Here is a 14,535-nt window from a genome sequence, read left to right as displayed (position 1 = left end):
GATGTAAAATGATTACCTTGCTTTGTTATTGATTTCTGTGATGATTTAGTTTTAGTTTTTCCCACAAACACTAACTTTTTTGGCAAATTCTTTTCACCTTAATTTCAGGCGTACACGATCTCAAGATGCGTCTGAAGGGGATGCTTTGCATTCGCAGTTAACGGACGAAAGGCTGAGTAAGGAAGAATGGCAGGCAATCAATAAGTTACTCAGTTACCAGCCAGATGAGGACTTGATGCCACATTCAGGGAAAGAATTGCAGAACATGATCCGGTTTTTGGTAACTGTATCTATTAATCAAGCTGCTGCAAGGATCATCAATATAAACCAGACGGAGATTGTTTGTGGTAGATTTGAAAATCTTCATGTGTCAGCAAAGTTTAAACATCGCAGTACCCATTGTGATGTAAGGTTAAGATTCTATGGTGTGTCAGCCCCTGAAGGTTCACTTGCTCAGGTTTGTTTGAGTATCATGTTTTGAGCTGTTTCTTTCTGACAGGTCCTCAGTTGATGATAACTAAAGATTCCCAATTTAGATGAATACCGGAGAGGAGCTTATAAGCATTTATATTTTGCCTGATGTTGGTCTTTTTCTGCAGAGTGTCTGCAGTGAGCAAAAGGTGAATGCATTAACTGCGAGTTTTGTACACTCACCAGTAGGAGAGAATGTTGATTGGAGGCTGTCGGCTACAATTTCCCCCTGCCATGTTACGGTAATTTCTTTGATCCTAGAAGGAAAAGGAGATGGCTGGGTGTGCATCAATTTACAGATGGATATAGTTACTTGTGTTGCTCATCCTGACTTGTGCTTTGTGTTTTGTACAATACATGGTATCTTGTAGATCTCTTAGCGATACCGTTCTAATGATCTCCAAAATTGGCTCCAAGCCCTTTTTGTTTGGAGGGTGACAACTAATATGAGGTAGTAATAATCCTTTATCGAGTCATAAAGTCTCTCATCTTGGTTTGAGGAAAGACAAAATGTGGCAACAAAAGGGGTAGTCCTTGACTGACTTATGAAATGTCTAGCTGACTGCTGGCTTAGGGGTGATAGAGTTTGTATTCAAATCCCAGTGGAGGTAATAGAGCAAACTTAGTACCTGCACTAGATCTTGTGTGTCCTTCTCCGGAGGCCCTTAACACTCTAAGGCATATAAATGGCATTCTAAATTTCTAATTCATGATGAATCTATCATGTTCAATTTGTAAAAGTTCCTGGTCTAATTTGGTGTGAGCTTCTGAATTAAATTGAATGTTAATCTGGATAATATTGATTGGCTAACTTCTTCATATATGAAAATCTCTGTATAGAGACATTGTTTCTAGCTTTAAAATTGACATTGTTGCCTTTTAGTTTAAGATTTGAGCTTGGGGTAGCTAAATTTATTGTCATTTTTTTTTTCGCTCCCTCTGATGTTTATATTGTGGTATTTTGTCTCTCCTTGGTGATTAGACAATTTATTACTTTTTGAGATAATGCATTATTACTTATTCTATCCTCTTTTACTTAGTTTTATCATCTCTTAGCAGATGAGGTTTGATAGATTTTTATGGCTTTTTGCAGATTTTGAAGGAAAGTTGTGATCGCTTTTTTGAGTTTGTGAAGAGGAGTAAGGCAGTTAGTCCAACTGTTGCTTGGGAAACTGCTACTGCATTGCAGGTATTGACATTAATTGAATGAGCATAGCGACATCCTCTATTATCTTTTATGCTGATCATTATTTGAAGCCAATTGTAGATGAAGATCGAAAAAGCGACTCGTCGAGCACAGGAGCAGTTTCAGACAGTGTTAGAGGAACAAAGCAGGTTAAATGCTTGTTTCTACTTTCAATTATGTTCTTCATTTCTCATTTGTTTGATCATTTTAATATTTGTGCATTTTTGTTACTTGATATTCTGTTTTATGCTTTGTATCTTATTTGACATGCCAATTGGAAGATGTACAAGGGGCATACTACAAATGATGCATTCTGGTGCAAAGGGTTTGAAGTCAAGAAACATGTCTATGAAACAATTGTTTGTTAAGGATGCATAGCAGTGGATGAGTAATAGATGAAAGACATTATAAATGTTGGCGTGAGTTGTTGCTCGGCATAAATTGAGACTGAATGAGATGAAGTTAGTGAAGTTATATCTGGCACGTTGACAGGGTTGACCTTTTTATATAAATCATGTCAGTGTAGTCATGTTCTTCAGGTGGTTGTTATGCCATTATAATCTAGAAGAAGTCATGCTAAATTTCATATGATTGAAGTGAAGACCAAAAACGATGTATGGTTTGGTATTGTTGCATGGACCTGGTATCTATTGAAAATATTTTTGCATTTAAAGTGGCAAAAGTCCTCATCAGTGTAAGTTCAGAGCTCGACCAAAAAAAAAAAAAAATTGTAAGTTCAGGTTCAAAAGAGAAAACCATAGTAAACTAGCCTTGCAATGAAAAGGAAGCTAACTGGATTTTGCTCAGTTATAATTATTACTCTAAAACAGGTTGATGTTTTAATATACCCAAAAGTTGAAAATAGAATAAGATGTATCTCTATGTTGTCCTTTATGCATACCTTTATTTTTCCTCTTTTATGAGTCTGGATTAATATTTGATATTTTTTCCTGCAAATGTTGAGATGGAGGAAAATTCTTTTGTAAATTTTTTTTTTTATTATTTATTGTCATGATGGGTAAGGAACTGAATTTAAGTTTTGGACCAATGCATGCTTTATTTGTTTGTTAAGTCATGTTTTCTTGATTTTTAGCTATGGTTATGCGGAGCATAAAAGTTTATATATGGTGGAATTCTAATTGTTACCTTGGGAAATAACTATGGGTAGCTATTGCAATGCTGGATTTTAGTGTTTCGTTTTTCTTTTGCCTTGTTTTCAGTAGAGAGAAAAGCATAATATTTCTTCTAAGATTATTTACTTTTCTTCTTGGTTTCTCAGATTTGCTCTAGACATTGATCTTGATGCTCCAAAAGTTAGGATTCCTCTAAGGACACGTGGCTCTTCAAAATGTGATAGCCATTTTCTTTTGGATTTTGGTCATTTTACATTGCATACCATGGTATGTGTATTAACTATTGATCTCTCAAATTGCCATTAATTACATTTCTTTGCTTAAATAATTAATCATCATGGCAGGAGAGTCAGTCTGATGAACAGAGGCAGAATATCTATTATCGTTTCTACATATCTGGGAGGGATATTGCTGCTTTTTTCACAGATTGTGGTTCTGATTGCCAGAACTGCTCTTTGGTGAAACCAAATTCTAGTAATCAATTATTGGTGATGTCTACTGGGTTGGAGAAGGATGACAATTTCTTTTCTCTTATTGATAGGTGTGGAATGGCAGTAGTTGTTGATCAGGTATGATTTATTTTTTTTTTAGTTTTATGCATTAAGTAACACCTATCACTATAAGAGATTCATATTGAAATTCTAGAACGAGAACTTACATCAGTTATACTTGTGTATTATATTGCAGATTAAAATTCCTCACCCTAGTTACCCATCAACACGTGTGTCTGTTCAAGTGCCAAATCTTGGCATTCACCTTTCACCAGCGAGATACTGCAGACTTATGGAACTGTTGAACATATTATATGTTACTATGGATCCCTGTGTTCAGCCTGGTGTTGTTGATTTCCAAGCTGGACCGACTCCTTGGAGCGTTGCAGATCTTGCTACTGATGCTAAAATCCTAGTTTGGCGGGTTGGCTATTAACTCTATTGTAGAAGCTAGTTCTATAGTTGCTACTTGCCTCCCATATGCATCTGATTTTAACCATTATTTACTTTGTTGGTTCAGGGTATTGGAAACTCTGTTGCTTCATGGCAGCCCTGTTTTGTTGTATTATCTGGATTCTATCTTCATGTCTTGGAATCTGAAAAATCTCAGAACCACCAGCGGTACTTGAGGTTTGGGCTTTCCTTGTCTCCTTGCCTTTGTTCCTTGGCTAGTTGGTTGTTAATCTGCAGTATAGTTAGTAGTTTGCGGCCTCAATCTTTTTGATTTTCACTGGTTTACCCGTTTTATTTGATAGACCCTATGGCACTTTTAGCAACTCGTAATCTAAATTTTAATTTTGGAATCTTGAAGCATGGCTAGAAGACAGGTACATGAGGTTCCATCGACATATATTGGTGGGTCTCCATTTTGTATTGCTGTGAGTCCAAGAGGGATGGACACTCGGAAGGTGAGTCATTTGGTCTTGTAACCAATATAATGTTTTGTCCTTGGATGTTTCATTAAATTGAACCAGAATAATCCTCATCTCTTTTCCATACTGGTTGTCTGAAAGTATTTTGTTTTATTCTAATTCTTGAAATCTTTTAATTGACAAACTCATGTTAAGGTGTGATTGCTTTGAATAATAAACAAAATGTGTCCATTAATGGTTACCTGCAAAATATTACTGTATTTTACTTTTTAGATGTTACTAGTCGTTGTTAAACTCACAGATTCGCTGTTATCTATAGTAAATACATTCTTAAATGTTTTGCAAGTTATCTCCCTTTCTTTTACCAGTTTTCATGAAATTCAAAAGTTTTAATATAGTGGTATTTGCTAGTTCTAGATCTGTCCACGGGCCAAACCATAGACAAGGTATTTTGAAGCCTGGACCCAGCCTGGGACATTTTTTAATGAATAAAAATGGTTTTCTTTTATTAATTTTAATTCTAAAATATATTAAAAATATTTAAAATGAAATATTTTAAGATATATTTTTAAAATTTTTTGGCTTATTGGGCTTGATGGACTGAGCCTTGGGAAGGGTTTCAAAGGCCAACACAGTCGAGCCGTGCCATGCAGGGCTGTGCCATGGCTGGCCATTTGTTAATACTTTTTTTTTTACTATTACTGTAAACCTAAATGACTGAACCTGATAACAAGAATTGGCAAAAAATAAAGAATTCCGTATCAAGAAGTAGTTCAGAATGAGTGATCAAAATAGATTGAAATGATATGAACAAGAAAAGAAGGGGGTTAGTGTTTGATGCTACTGTCTATTCTCGAAATAAGTATATCATATGTTGTCATTATACAGCACTTAAGAGTTTGTGGTCTATTTCTTTCTTTTTGGTTGTAAGTAAATAGTTTCTTTAACATGTCTTTGGGTAGTAAAAGATTAATTTATAAGCAGTATCTACAGCGAATAGATGTTCAAAGTTCACTATTTAAGAAAAATTAAACAATGAAGACCAAAGGAAGCAGCAGCATATATCATAAGATTACCATGCATTTCGTATGAGCTTCATAAAAGGAGACTTTGCAATGTGCATCATTTGTATTCATTTCTCTCATTATAGAGGGGATTCTTATATTAAATCTATTTGCATTATATAAGGTAAATATTACTTTATTTATTATCTAATATAAGCTTAATAATAGTTATGATGTAATAGTTTGCTTTTACAAACTGCATAGCATGGGTATTTAGTTATTTATATGGTAAAGTTTAGGTTGCATTTTTTAAAAAAATTTTTATAGTTAAACAAGTAAAACAAAACCCCACTAAGAGGTACCACTCTTGAAGTATGTCAAGCATACTATTATACTTATGCTTTATGTCATGTTTTTGCACGGACTTGAATATTTATTTTCTTTCATTATTGCAAACATGAATGTTTTTTCCAGGCTTTAGAGTCTTCAGGTACCTGGGTTATTGAATTCCGAGGGGAGGAAGAGAAGATCACTTGGTTGAAAGGACTTATACAAGCCACGTATCAAGCTTCTGTATGATGATGATATTAAATTTCCTTTTCATTCTTTGTGTATGTTTTCTTATAGGTGCTTATCACTTGGACTTCCCATTCATGTAGGCTTCTCCTTCTGTTGATGTACTTGGAGAAACAAGTGATGGTATAAGTGAATCTGATGATCCTCAAACAAGAAATTCAAAAGCTGCTGACCTTGTTATTAATGGGGCAGTTGTGGAGACGAAGTTATGCGTATATGGAAAGGTTTGTGGTTGTACAATTTGTTAAATGCTTGATGGTTATCTAATGACTTCTGGCGAGAACTAACTTTTAGGTACTTAGCCAATGCCGTTGTTGTAATTTCTGTTATAATATCTACTGATTGAGCAATTGTACTTTTATACCATTTTGCAGACAGGAGAGGGTGTTGGAGAGAAACTAGAAGAGCAACTGATTCTTGAGGTTCTTGCTAGTGGTGGAAAGGTTTGTGACTTCTGTTGCTATTTAGTGCTACTTTATGGTGGTATAATGTAAACTGATTTGAAATTGTTAATAGGAACAATAGCTGAGATATTTTAAACTAGAGTCCAACTCAAATTTTTTTGAATTTGATCCTTTATTTTAGAAAACCTGTTCCTATATGTTTTCCAGTTCATAATGGCTTTAACTTAAAATGTCCTAGAAAATTAGGTTTGTTCTATTGTTATCTACGGTGCTACATCTTTGAATTTTATTGATGATTGAAGAACCCAGTCTACCCATACTATACCTTGAGATATGGTATAGATGGAACTTAATGGAGTAAAATATCCTGCAAATATGCAAATTAATTTACAATAATTTTGAGGAGACCACTTCTTTTGGTGATCTGAAATTGGAAACAGTAGCAGTAAACAACCTGTCATCTTGCTTGTAACTCATTCTGAGATGGAAGGTGCTGATGGCATCTATATCTCAACCCTTTTATTCTCGTGATCTAGGTCATACAGCTGCTGTTTCTTAGTGGTGGTAGAACTGCAGTGGAACCTTTATTTGTTTATTTTCATTTTGAACTCTGATTTAGATATTATGTATGCCTCATTGGCAATTTATAGCATACCATCATATACCTGAGGACTTGAAAAGGGGCTCTTGTCTATCTATTTTGAACTAATTTCTAATTAGGAATATGCTCTTCTCGTTCCTCCCTTTTACATTCTGGAGTAGGGATATTTATCTTGTAAAACAAGTTTTCTTTATAGATCAGCTGCGCATACTTTTTTAACAAAACAATTGTAAACTCTGTCTCATCCTATCATCTTAGAGTTGAATGACATCTCCTTTCCTTGTGATAGAGTTGTTCAAGTTGAGGTTGCGGGTTCAGTCCCACTTACGCTTCAGTGTTCTTTTTCCCCTTAATGATTGAATATGAAGAAGCAAAAACGGAATGTTCTTTTGAAGATTGTCCGTAATGAGATGCTTATATGCATTGTCAAATTCCACTCATGGGATTGGAAAGAGATATTTTCATATGATTTCTTGAATACAAAGCTAGTCAGGTCAGAAAGCACTATAACATTAAAACTAGATGTTTTCAGTCAATCAAATACCATTAAGATCCAAATGAGGCTGGTTATTTCTCTCAACATTCTCAAATAAATAAGCTTTCTGTATTCCCTAAAGATAGATGTTGTTCTGAGCAAATGGCCAGGTAGCTAGTTATTTCTTTCAAGATTCTCAAATGAATATACTGATGTAATTTTATGCCCTAAAAATCAATACGTTTCAACGTTCTCAAACAAATAGAAGATATTGTGCCTGTATCTTCTTTATGCTTTATTTTATTGAGAGTGAGTCTGTCAGCATGCATGTTGGAATCCCCCGCAGAGGTACCAACTTGTTAGTCTTTTGTGTTGATATTTTTTACTACTGTAATTAGTTTTCTCTCTCTAAAGCATTTAAGATCTTTTAAATTTTTTTATTCAATCCTAAAAGCTATTTTTAGTTCCAGCACATCACGTATTGGTCTTTTTGTTGCTATTACCCACTAAGCAATATCTTTTAATAGGTGAAAATGATTAGTTGGGGGAGTGACCTAATGGTGAAGACAAAGCTGCATTCTTTGAAAATTAAGGATGAGCTTCAAGGTCGTCTGTCGGGCAATCCACAGTACTTGGCCTGCTCTGTGCTGAAAAATGACAGCTCACTTGAATCCAATCAAAGTTGTGATCCGCATGGAAATGAGATGTCTGGGGTGCACCCAGATGATGATGATGCTTTTAAGGATGCTCTGCCCGAATTTATGTCTCCGACAGACTCTGATACTCTTTCACAATATATGGATATGAAGGATGCGTCTGGATTTGATTCTGGTGAAGTGTTAATTCATGAAAAAGATTTGGTACAGGGGAAGGCACTTTCTGGAGAGATATTTTATGAAGCTCAAGGTGGTGATGATTTGGATTTTGTATCTGTTACTTTCTCAAGGAGGGGTTCTGGTTCACCTGTTTATGATGGTATAGACACACAGGTATATAGAATGAGCATCATTGACATCTAGTTGAATTTCCTTGATTGAACTTGAGTTAATTATGCAGCCAATTGGTCCAATTGAAAATTTCAGATGAGCATTTGCATGTCCAAGCTGGAGTTTTTTTGCAACAGACCCACTCTAGTTGCTTTGATTGGTTTTGGCATCGATCTAGGCTCTATGAGTTATGCAGAAACTGTTACAGATGTAAATGAAGCTTTGAAGGATAAATCGTTGATGAACAAAGATAAGGCTGAAGAAACTGGTCGTATTGACGGGTTGCTGGGGTATGGTAAAGCTCGTGTTGTGTTTTATTTGAACATGAATGTTGATAATGTCACTGTGTTTCTTAACAAAGAGGATGGATCTCAGCTGGCAATGTTTGTGCAAGAAAGTTTCCTGTTAGACCTTAAGGTGAAGAGAGGCATCTTGTTAATCACCCAATAATGCTTTGTCTCTTGTGGTTTCTCGTTTGCTATATTAATTGGATTCTCTTATTTTATTTTGATTTTGTCACATTTATAAGCTCTCGCCAGCTCAACTGTAATTTTAAATTTCTTCTGCATATGTGACAGGATTTGGTTCCATAAATTTTCTATTTTCTGACTTGATTTTAAAAATTTTTCCTATTAAGGTCCATCCAGCATCGCTTTCTATCAATGGCACATTGGGAAATTTGAGACTCCGGGATATGTCACTTGGAACAGATAACTGCTTGGGTTGGCTATGTGATATACGTAATCCAGGAGTTGAATCCCTTATAAAGGTACATTGTTTTGTGTGCTGATATATGTTTACTGACATATGAGGTATTCAAATTACTTTTGATTGTATGCATGCTTTCTTTTTTCACATTTTTTCCTTTTTCCAGGCATTTAAATTAATTTTGATTGTATGCATGTTTTCTTTTTTCACATTTTCCCTTTTTCCAGTTCAAATTCAATTCTTTCAGTGTTGGAGATGATGATTATGAAGGGTATGATTACAGCTTGAGTGGGCGACTTTCTGCTGTTCGAATTGTTTTTCTCTATAGATTTGTCCAGGAGGTATGCTGGGATACAGTCTGAATTGTATGCAGTTTAGCATTGGCATCATCCTATTATGGTTCACTTTTTAACAATTGAAGTTTGCTTATTCACAAAATGGTCAACATTTATAATTTTTTATTTCCACTAGTCTAGGTGTTTACTTATTCATAAGCTATTTTAATCTTGTTCTTATCACAATGTTTGATATTTTGGATTTATAAATGACTGGAAACTTGGTCCTGCAGATAACTGTTTATTTCATGGAGCTTGCCACCCCACATTCAGAAGAAGTAATAAAACTTGTTGATAAAGTTGGCGATTTTGAGTGGTTAATTCAGAAATCTGAAATTGATGGGGCTGCTGCTTTGAAGCTGGATCTCACACTTGACACTCCGATAATTATAGTTCCAAGGAATTCAATGAGCACTGCGTATGTTTAATACTCCATCAGCTCTTCTTATTTAGTACTCGTTTGGTTGATCAATAAATCTATTTTCTTGGAAATATCTTTCAAAATTCTGCATTAAACAGGTTTCAACATTGTATAGTAAAAACTTCAAAGGTGAGGAACTGTTTTCCTCATATCCATTTACTTTATGCTGGGACTTTAGCAACTCATATGACTTATTTATCTGACTTATTTAACTAACTATTTTCTGTCTATATTATCCTTGTTTTCTGGAACTGTTAGTAGCTTTTCAATAATGTTTCAATTGGTTCTGTTAAACTGTTTGATTAGCACATTTCATGGTTTGCATGTTGTATCCAATGTGGGGTACCCCCCCCCCCCCTCCCCCCAAGTAATATCATGTCTCCTTTATTCTAAAACTCTTTCTGTTTGTTTCATAGGTCTTAGTTTGAATGTCATTAGCCATTTTTGGTATTCCTTTTTCCTATAGTTATTCTTAGACTTTTTAGTAGAAATTGAACTTTCCAAGATATTTGTATTATTATTTTATAGTGTGAACATTAGTAATGTATTTTCTTATTGCAGCTTCATTCAACTTGACGTGGGTTTGCTAAAGGTCACAAATGAAATAAGTTGGCATGGATTTCCTGAAAAAGATCCTTCAGCTGTTCATCTTGATATTCTTCATGCTGAGGTACATTGCTTATGATTGTATAGTTCCACAAATTTGACCATCGAGCTATGGTTAAAACTGTCTTAAATTTGCAGATTCTTGGAGTAAACATGTCTGTGGGAATCGATGGTTGTATTGGTAAACCACTGATTCGTGAAGGCAGAGGACTTGATATTTATGTTCGACGGAGTTTGAGGGATGTTTTTAGAAAAGTCCCAACGTTTGCTTTAGAAGTTAAGGTGATCTTTAAACTAGACATGTTTTGGTGTTCTGTACTAAATCTTTTCTTCTGTTTCTTTTTGTTTAAGTATTATAGTGGCTGCTCCTTTTGATAGATTGGTTTGCTGGGTAATATAATGTGCATACTGGTTAAGTGTTTCTTCATACTGAAATCTGTGGATGTCTCTGGCATTTAAGTCGTTTTCCCCTGTAGCAATTTCTAGTTTTTCCCTTAATGATGGCTGCAAATCTTTGCACACTGCACCAAATCGAAGTTCTTACTGTTGGTACTTTTATACAGTTACCTTGCAAAAAATGCATTGTTTCCTGTATTCATTTGATTATGACATGAATTATTCTAATTGAAGTAGCAAAGCCAAATATAAATCTTTTGTTTAATCATTATATGAGTACATAATAAGCGGTCTCAAACTGCCAAACTGTTATTGATTATAGCACAACTGAGTTATAAGTGTAAAAATGGACAGTTCGCAGTTATTTTCTTTTAGAACTCTCTTTTCTCAATATTTTGCATGCCATCTAGATCTGGTGGCAAGCCTTACACTAATGGAGGCTACATTATTTCCAATTTATTTCATTATATCTTGCCAAATATCAAGGGTGTATCCCTTCCTCTATTTTTCATAAATTTAAATTCTTAATATTAGTTAATTTTATTTCTTAAGTTTATACCATATATTGATTGTTTGATGAATTTGACTTTCTTTGATTGGAGTACCTTGCTGGTGATGCCTTTTGAGGTTCCTTTTTAGCAGTTACTTTATAATTCTTCAGTTAATTCCTTTTGATGTTCTTCTTTGCAGGTTGGTTTTTTGCATGGTGTAATGTCTGATAAAGAATATGATGTTATTCAGAATTGTACAACTATGAATTTAAATGAAGCCCCAAGGCTCCCTCCAAGTTTCCGTGGCAGCAAATCTGGTTCTAAAGATACAATGAGGCTACTGGTTGATAAGGTCAACATGAATAGTCAAATGCTTCTATCACGTAGTGTAACCATTGTGGCAGTTGAAGTCAATTATGCACTGTTGGAGTTGTGTAATGGCATTCATGAGGATTCACCTTTAGCTTGTATAGCTGTAAGTGTTGATATTTACTAATTATTATTATTATTGTTTCTTTTGTGGCTAGAAATTTTGTTTGCTTATGTAATGTTTTGCTCTTGGCTAAACACGTATTGTTTTTAGCTGTTAAGCAACAAGCTAATAGCTTTAATTGAATTTTTTTATTTATTGAATGTTTCATGCCTTCACTGATTCGTACTCTTTCTTTTTTTAGCTAGAAGGTCTTTGGGTATCATACCGCATGACTTCATTGTCAGAAACAGATCTGTATGTGACAATTCCCACTTTTTCTATTCTTGATATCCGCTCCAATACGAAGCCTGAAATGCGGCTCATGCTTGGATCATCTGCTGATGCTTCCAAACAAGCTTCCACTGGAAACTTTCCATACTTATTAAACAAGAGCAGCTTTAGCAGAGTGAATTCTGAAGCTGGTCTTGACTTGGATGTACCAATTTCAACAATGTTCTTGATGGATTACAGATGGCGATCAACCTCCCAATCCTCTGTGCTTCGAGTTCAGCAGCCTCGAGTACTTGTTGTGCCGGATTTCCTTCTTGCTTTGGGTGAGTTTTTTGTGCCAGCATTGGGGGCAATAACTGGAAGGGAAGAAACAATGGACCCCAAGAATGATCCAATTAGTAAAAACAATAGCATTGTGCTTTCTGATAGTGTTTATAGACAGAATGAAGATGTTGTGCACTTGTCACCGAGTAGACAGTTGGTTGCTGATTACCATGGCATTGATGAGTATACATATGATGGTTGTGGAAAGACCATCGTTTTAAGTGAAGAGAATGATGCGAAGGAGTTGCACTCTGCAAAATTTCATCCTATTGTGATCATTGGGCGTGGTAAGAGGTTGCGATTTGTCAACGTTAAAATTGAGGTATTTGTGCTTCTGCACTTTTGTGTTTAATTAGGAGAACTCTTTCATCTACTTTGTGTAAAAGAAAACATTAATGAGAAATGGTAGGGACATGAACTGGAATGTTTCTGAGTACAAGTGTTTGTATGTCTGTGTTGTATTGTATTTTTGTCACTGTAGAAAATAGCCAACCGCAGAATCATTCTGAATAAAGTGCATGGCTTTTCACAACTAATCTTAAATTGATCATACTAAATAGTAATAGTACCTGTGAGAAGAATATGTATGGGCACTGACAAATTGGTCTTGGCTTTCATTCCTTGTTTGCTTATTTGAGTGACTTACCTCTAAAGTATGACATTTATAAATTTTACATACTGATTAATATGGTTTGGCTTCAAGAATACGGTGTTCTTACAGTGTTGTAACATAGAATAATGTTCTTGCTCCATCTCTCTCACGTGCACAAACACATTCTTATGGCATGTCTTAAGGTTGAGTTATTCTTTGAATGGTTTTACACTATATAAACGGAAGTTTATACTTGATGTTTGTGTTAATGGGTTACTTGATGGCCATGATTTAGAATTGCTGTCATATGTAATTTTCTTTAGAATTTTCTTTATTTTAAAGATTCTTGATTGTAAATGCTATCCTTTTCATTTTTTTTCTGTTTTTCAAAATTTCATTCATCAGACTGGTTGTCTTTTGAGAAAGTATACGTACTTGAGCAATGATAGCAGCTACTCAGTCTCACCAGAAGATGATGTTGAACTATTGTTGATGGATAATTTAAATACCACTGGTGACAAGAAGATTGTAGAAAATATGGAGTTAATAAACACTCCAGAGACTTCTTCACATTTACAAGATGACCTGAATGTTGTACAGAGTTTCACTTTTGAAGCGCAGGTAGGTATAATTCCATTAATAGTTCTTGCCTATATTAAATAATCCTTTAAGCTGGATTTAAAAAAGAAAACTTATAGCTGTTGGCTTTTCACATTAAAGTCTATATTGTTTGTTTGTATTTAGATTTTCCTGCTGTTATTCCATCTGCTACCGGCACTTACTTTTCCCCTGCCTTTCTTTTAAACTATGAACTTTACACCCCCACTCTTTTAAAACTGTGAACTTTACTTTCCCTTGCCCCTCTTTTAAAACTGTGAACTCTGATCCTTTATTTGGTTTTATGGTAGTTTTTCTCTTCTTTAAAGTGAATAATTAAACAAATAAGTTTGGTCTAGAATATCTCAAGGGATCACTGTGGTCTAAGCTTCATGGGCTTGAACTTTTTGTAATGTATTATCATGAATTATTTGTGCTTGTTTTGGTTTCACTCTGTAGAGTGAATGTTATAAAAACATTGGTTTCTCTTCATTTGGGACATGGTTTTGGAACATCATTGTATCTTATTAATATTCTTGCTATTCCGTTAACTGTTGAAATGAAGCAGTTTATAGGAAAGATTTTCAATAATTGGCCTCCACATGCATCTCATATTGTTTTTCTACCCTCTACTGCAATCACACTTCTGTTGGCATTTTTAACCATTGCTTCAGAATTTGAATGTGCTCTTTTTCAGAATCTTGTCCCTCTGATGCTGCAAATGATGAAATAGATTGTTAGGAAACTAAGCATGAAACAAATACTAACTTGGAATAGGCGTCCCCTTGGGGATGTGATATGCATTTCTTACAATATTGTAAACTGCTCTGCCTCAGAAAGAGTACCAGTGGCTTACAGAGAGCTCCTTTCTTTCTTATGTATATGGAGCTGATTTGACCAATTGCCAGTATGTATATCTGTCCGTACTTGTGAGAGTATCCATTTGTAGGTCACTTGCATTATGGACTTGTGGTGTACCTATCCTTAACATTGGGCTTTGTTTAGAGACCTTAATTGTCCTTGCTGCTGCTATAGTTCTCAGCGTAGTAATTCTTGCATTTTGCATGCATTAGTACCAAACAGTTGCCAAATAGGGATCCGCAAGTGTTGATTCCTTGGCTTGACGTGATAGTATTGGAAATATGTTTACAGTTGAATTGAAT

The 14,535-nt window shown here is 34.9% G+C and overlaps 1 protein-coding gene across 17 annotated transcripts in view; it reads left to right on the top strand.

Annotated features, from left to right (window-relative positions):
* The window catches only part of LOC111306962 (uncharacterized), a 38,554-nt gene that overhangs the window by 6,593 nt on the left and 17,426 nt on the right, over positions 1-14,535 (top strand). For 12 of the 17 annotated variants that reach the window (XR_016332131.1, XM_089751960.1, XM_089751958.1 and 9 more), the window contains 22 exons: positions 109-457; positions 600-713; positions 1,565-1,660; positions 1,739-1,806; positions 2,937-3,057; positions 3,135-3,359; positions 3,478-3,705; positions 3,802-3,911; positions 4,093-4,189; positions 5,632-5,730; positions 5,817-5,957; positions 6,108-6,176; positions 7,741-8,202; positions 8,296-8,616; positions 8,837-8,968; positions 9,135-9,248; positions 9,476-9,660; positions 10,225-10,333; positions 10,408-10,551; positions 11,356-11,631; positions 11,831-12,505; positions 13,181-13,396. Coding sequence is in view for 16 of the 17 variants with exons in the window: in XM_089751960.1 (XP_089608086.1) it covers positions 109-457; positions 600-713; positions 1,565-1,660; positions 1,739-1,806; positions 2,937-3,057; positions 3,135-3,359; positions 3,478-3,705; positions 3,802-3,911; positions 4,093-4,189; positions 5,632-5,730; positions 5,817-5,957; positions 6,108-6,176; positions 7,741-8,202; positions 8,296-8,616; positions 8,837-8,968; positions 9,135-9,248; positions 9,476-9,660; positions 10,225-10,333; positions 10,408-10,551; positions 11,356-11,631; positions 11,831-12,505; positions 13,181-13,396 (4,351 nt within the window). In the remaining variant the exon portion in view is untranslated. Of the gene's footprint in view, positions 1-108; positions 458-599; positions 714-1,564; positions 1,661-1,728; positions 1,807-2,933; positions 3,058-3,134; positions 3,360-3,477; positions 3,706-3,801; positions 3,912-4,092; positions 4,190-5,631; positions 5,731-5,816; positions 5,958-6,107; positions 6,177-7,740; positions 8,203-8,295; positions 8,617-8,836; positions 8,969-9,134; positions 9,249-9,475; positions 9,661-10,224; positions 10,334-10,407; positions 10,552-11,355; positions 11,632-11,830; positions 12,506-13,180; positions 13,397-14,535 lie in introns of those variants that run through there. The other 5 variants (XM_089751964.1, XM_089751965.1, XM_089751968.1 and 2 more) reach the window with 5 other exon arrangements.

Source organism: Durio zibethinus, chromosome 22, assembly GCF_047325235.1.
Source record: "Durio zibethinus cultivar Kanyao isolate XHJ-2024 chromosome 22, ASM4732523v1, whole genome shotgun sequence".
Taxonomy (NCBI): Eukaryota; Viridiplantae; Streptophyta; class Magnoliopsida; order Malvales; family Malvaceae; genus Durio; species Durio zibethinus.
Note: the sequence above shows the minus strand (reverse complement) of the source record. Positions and strands in the feature narration are given on the sequence as shown.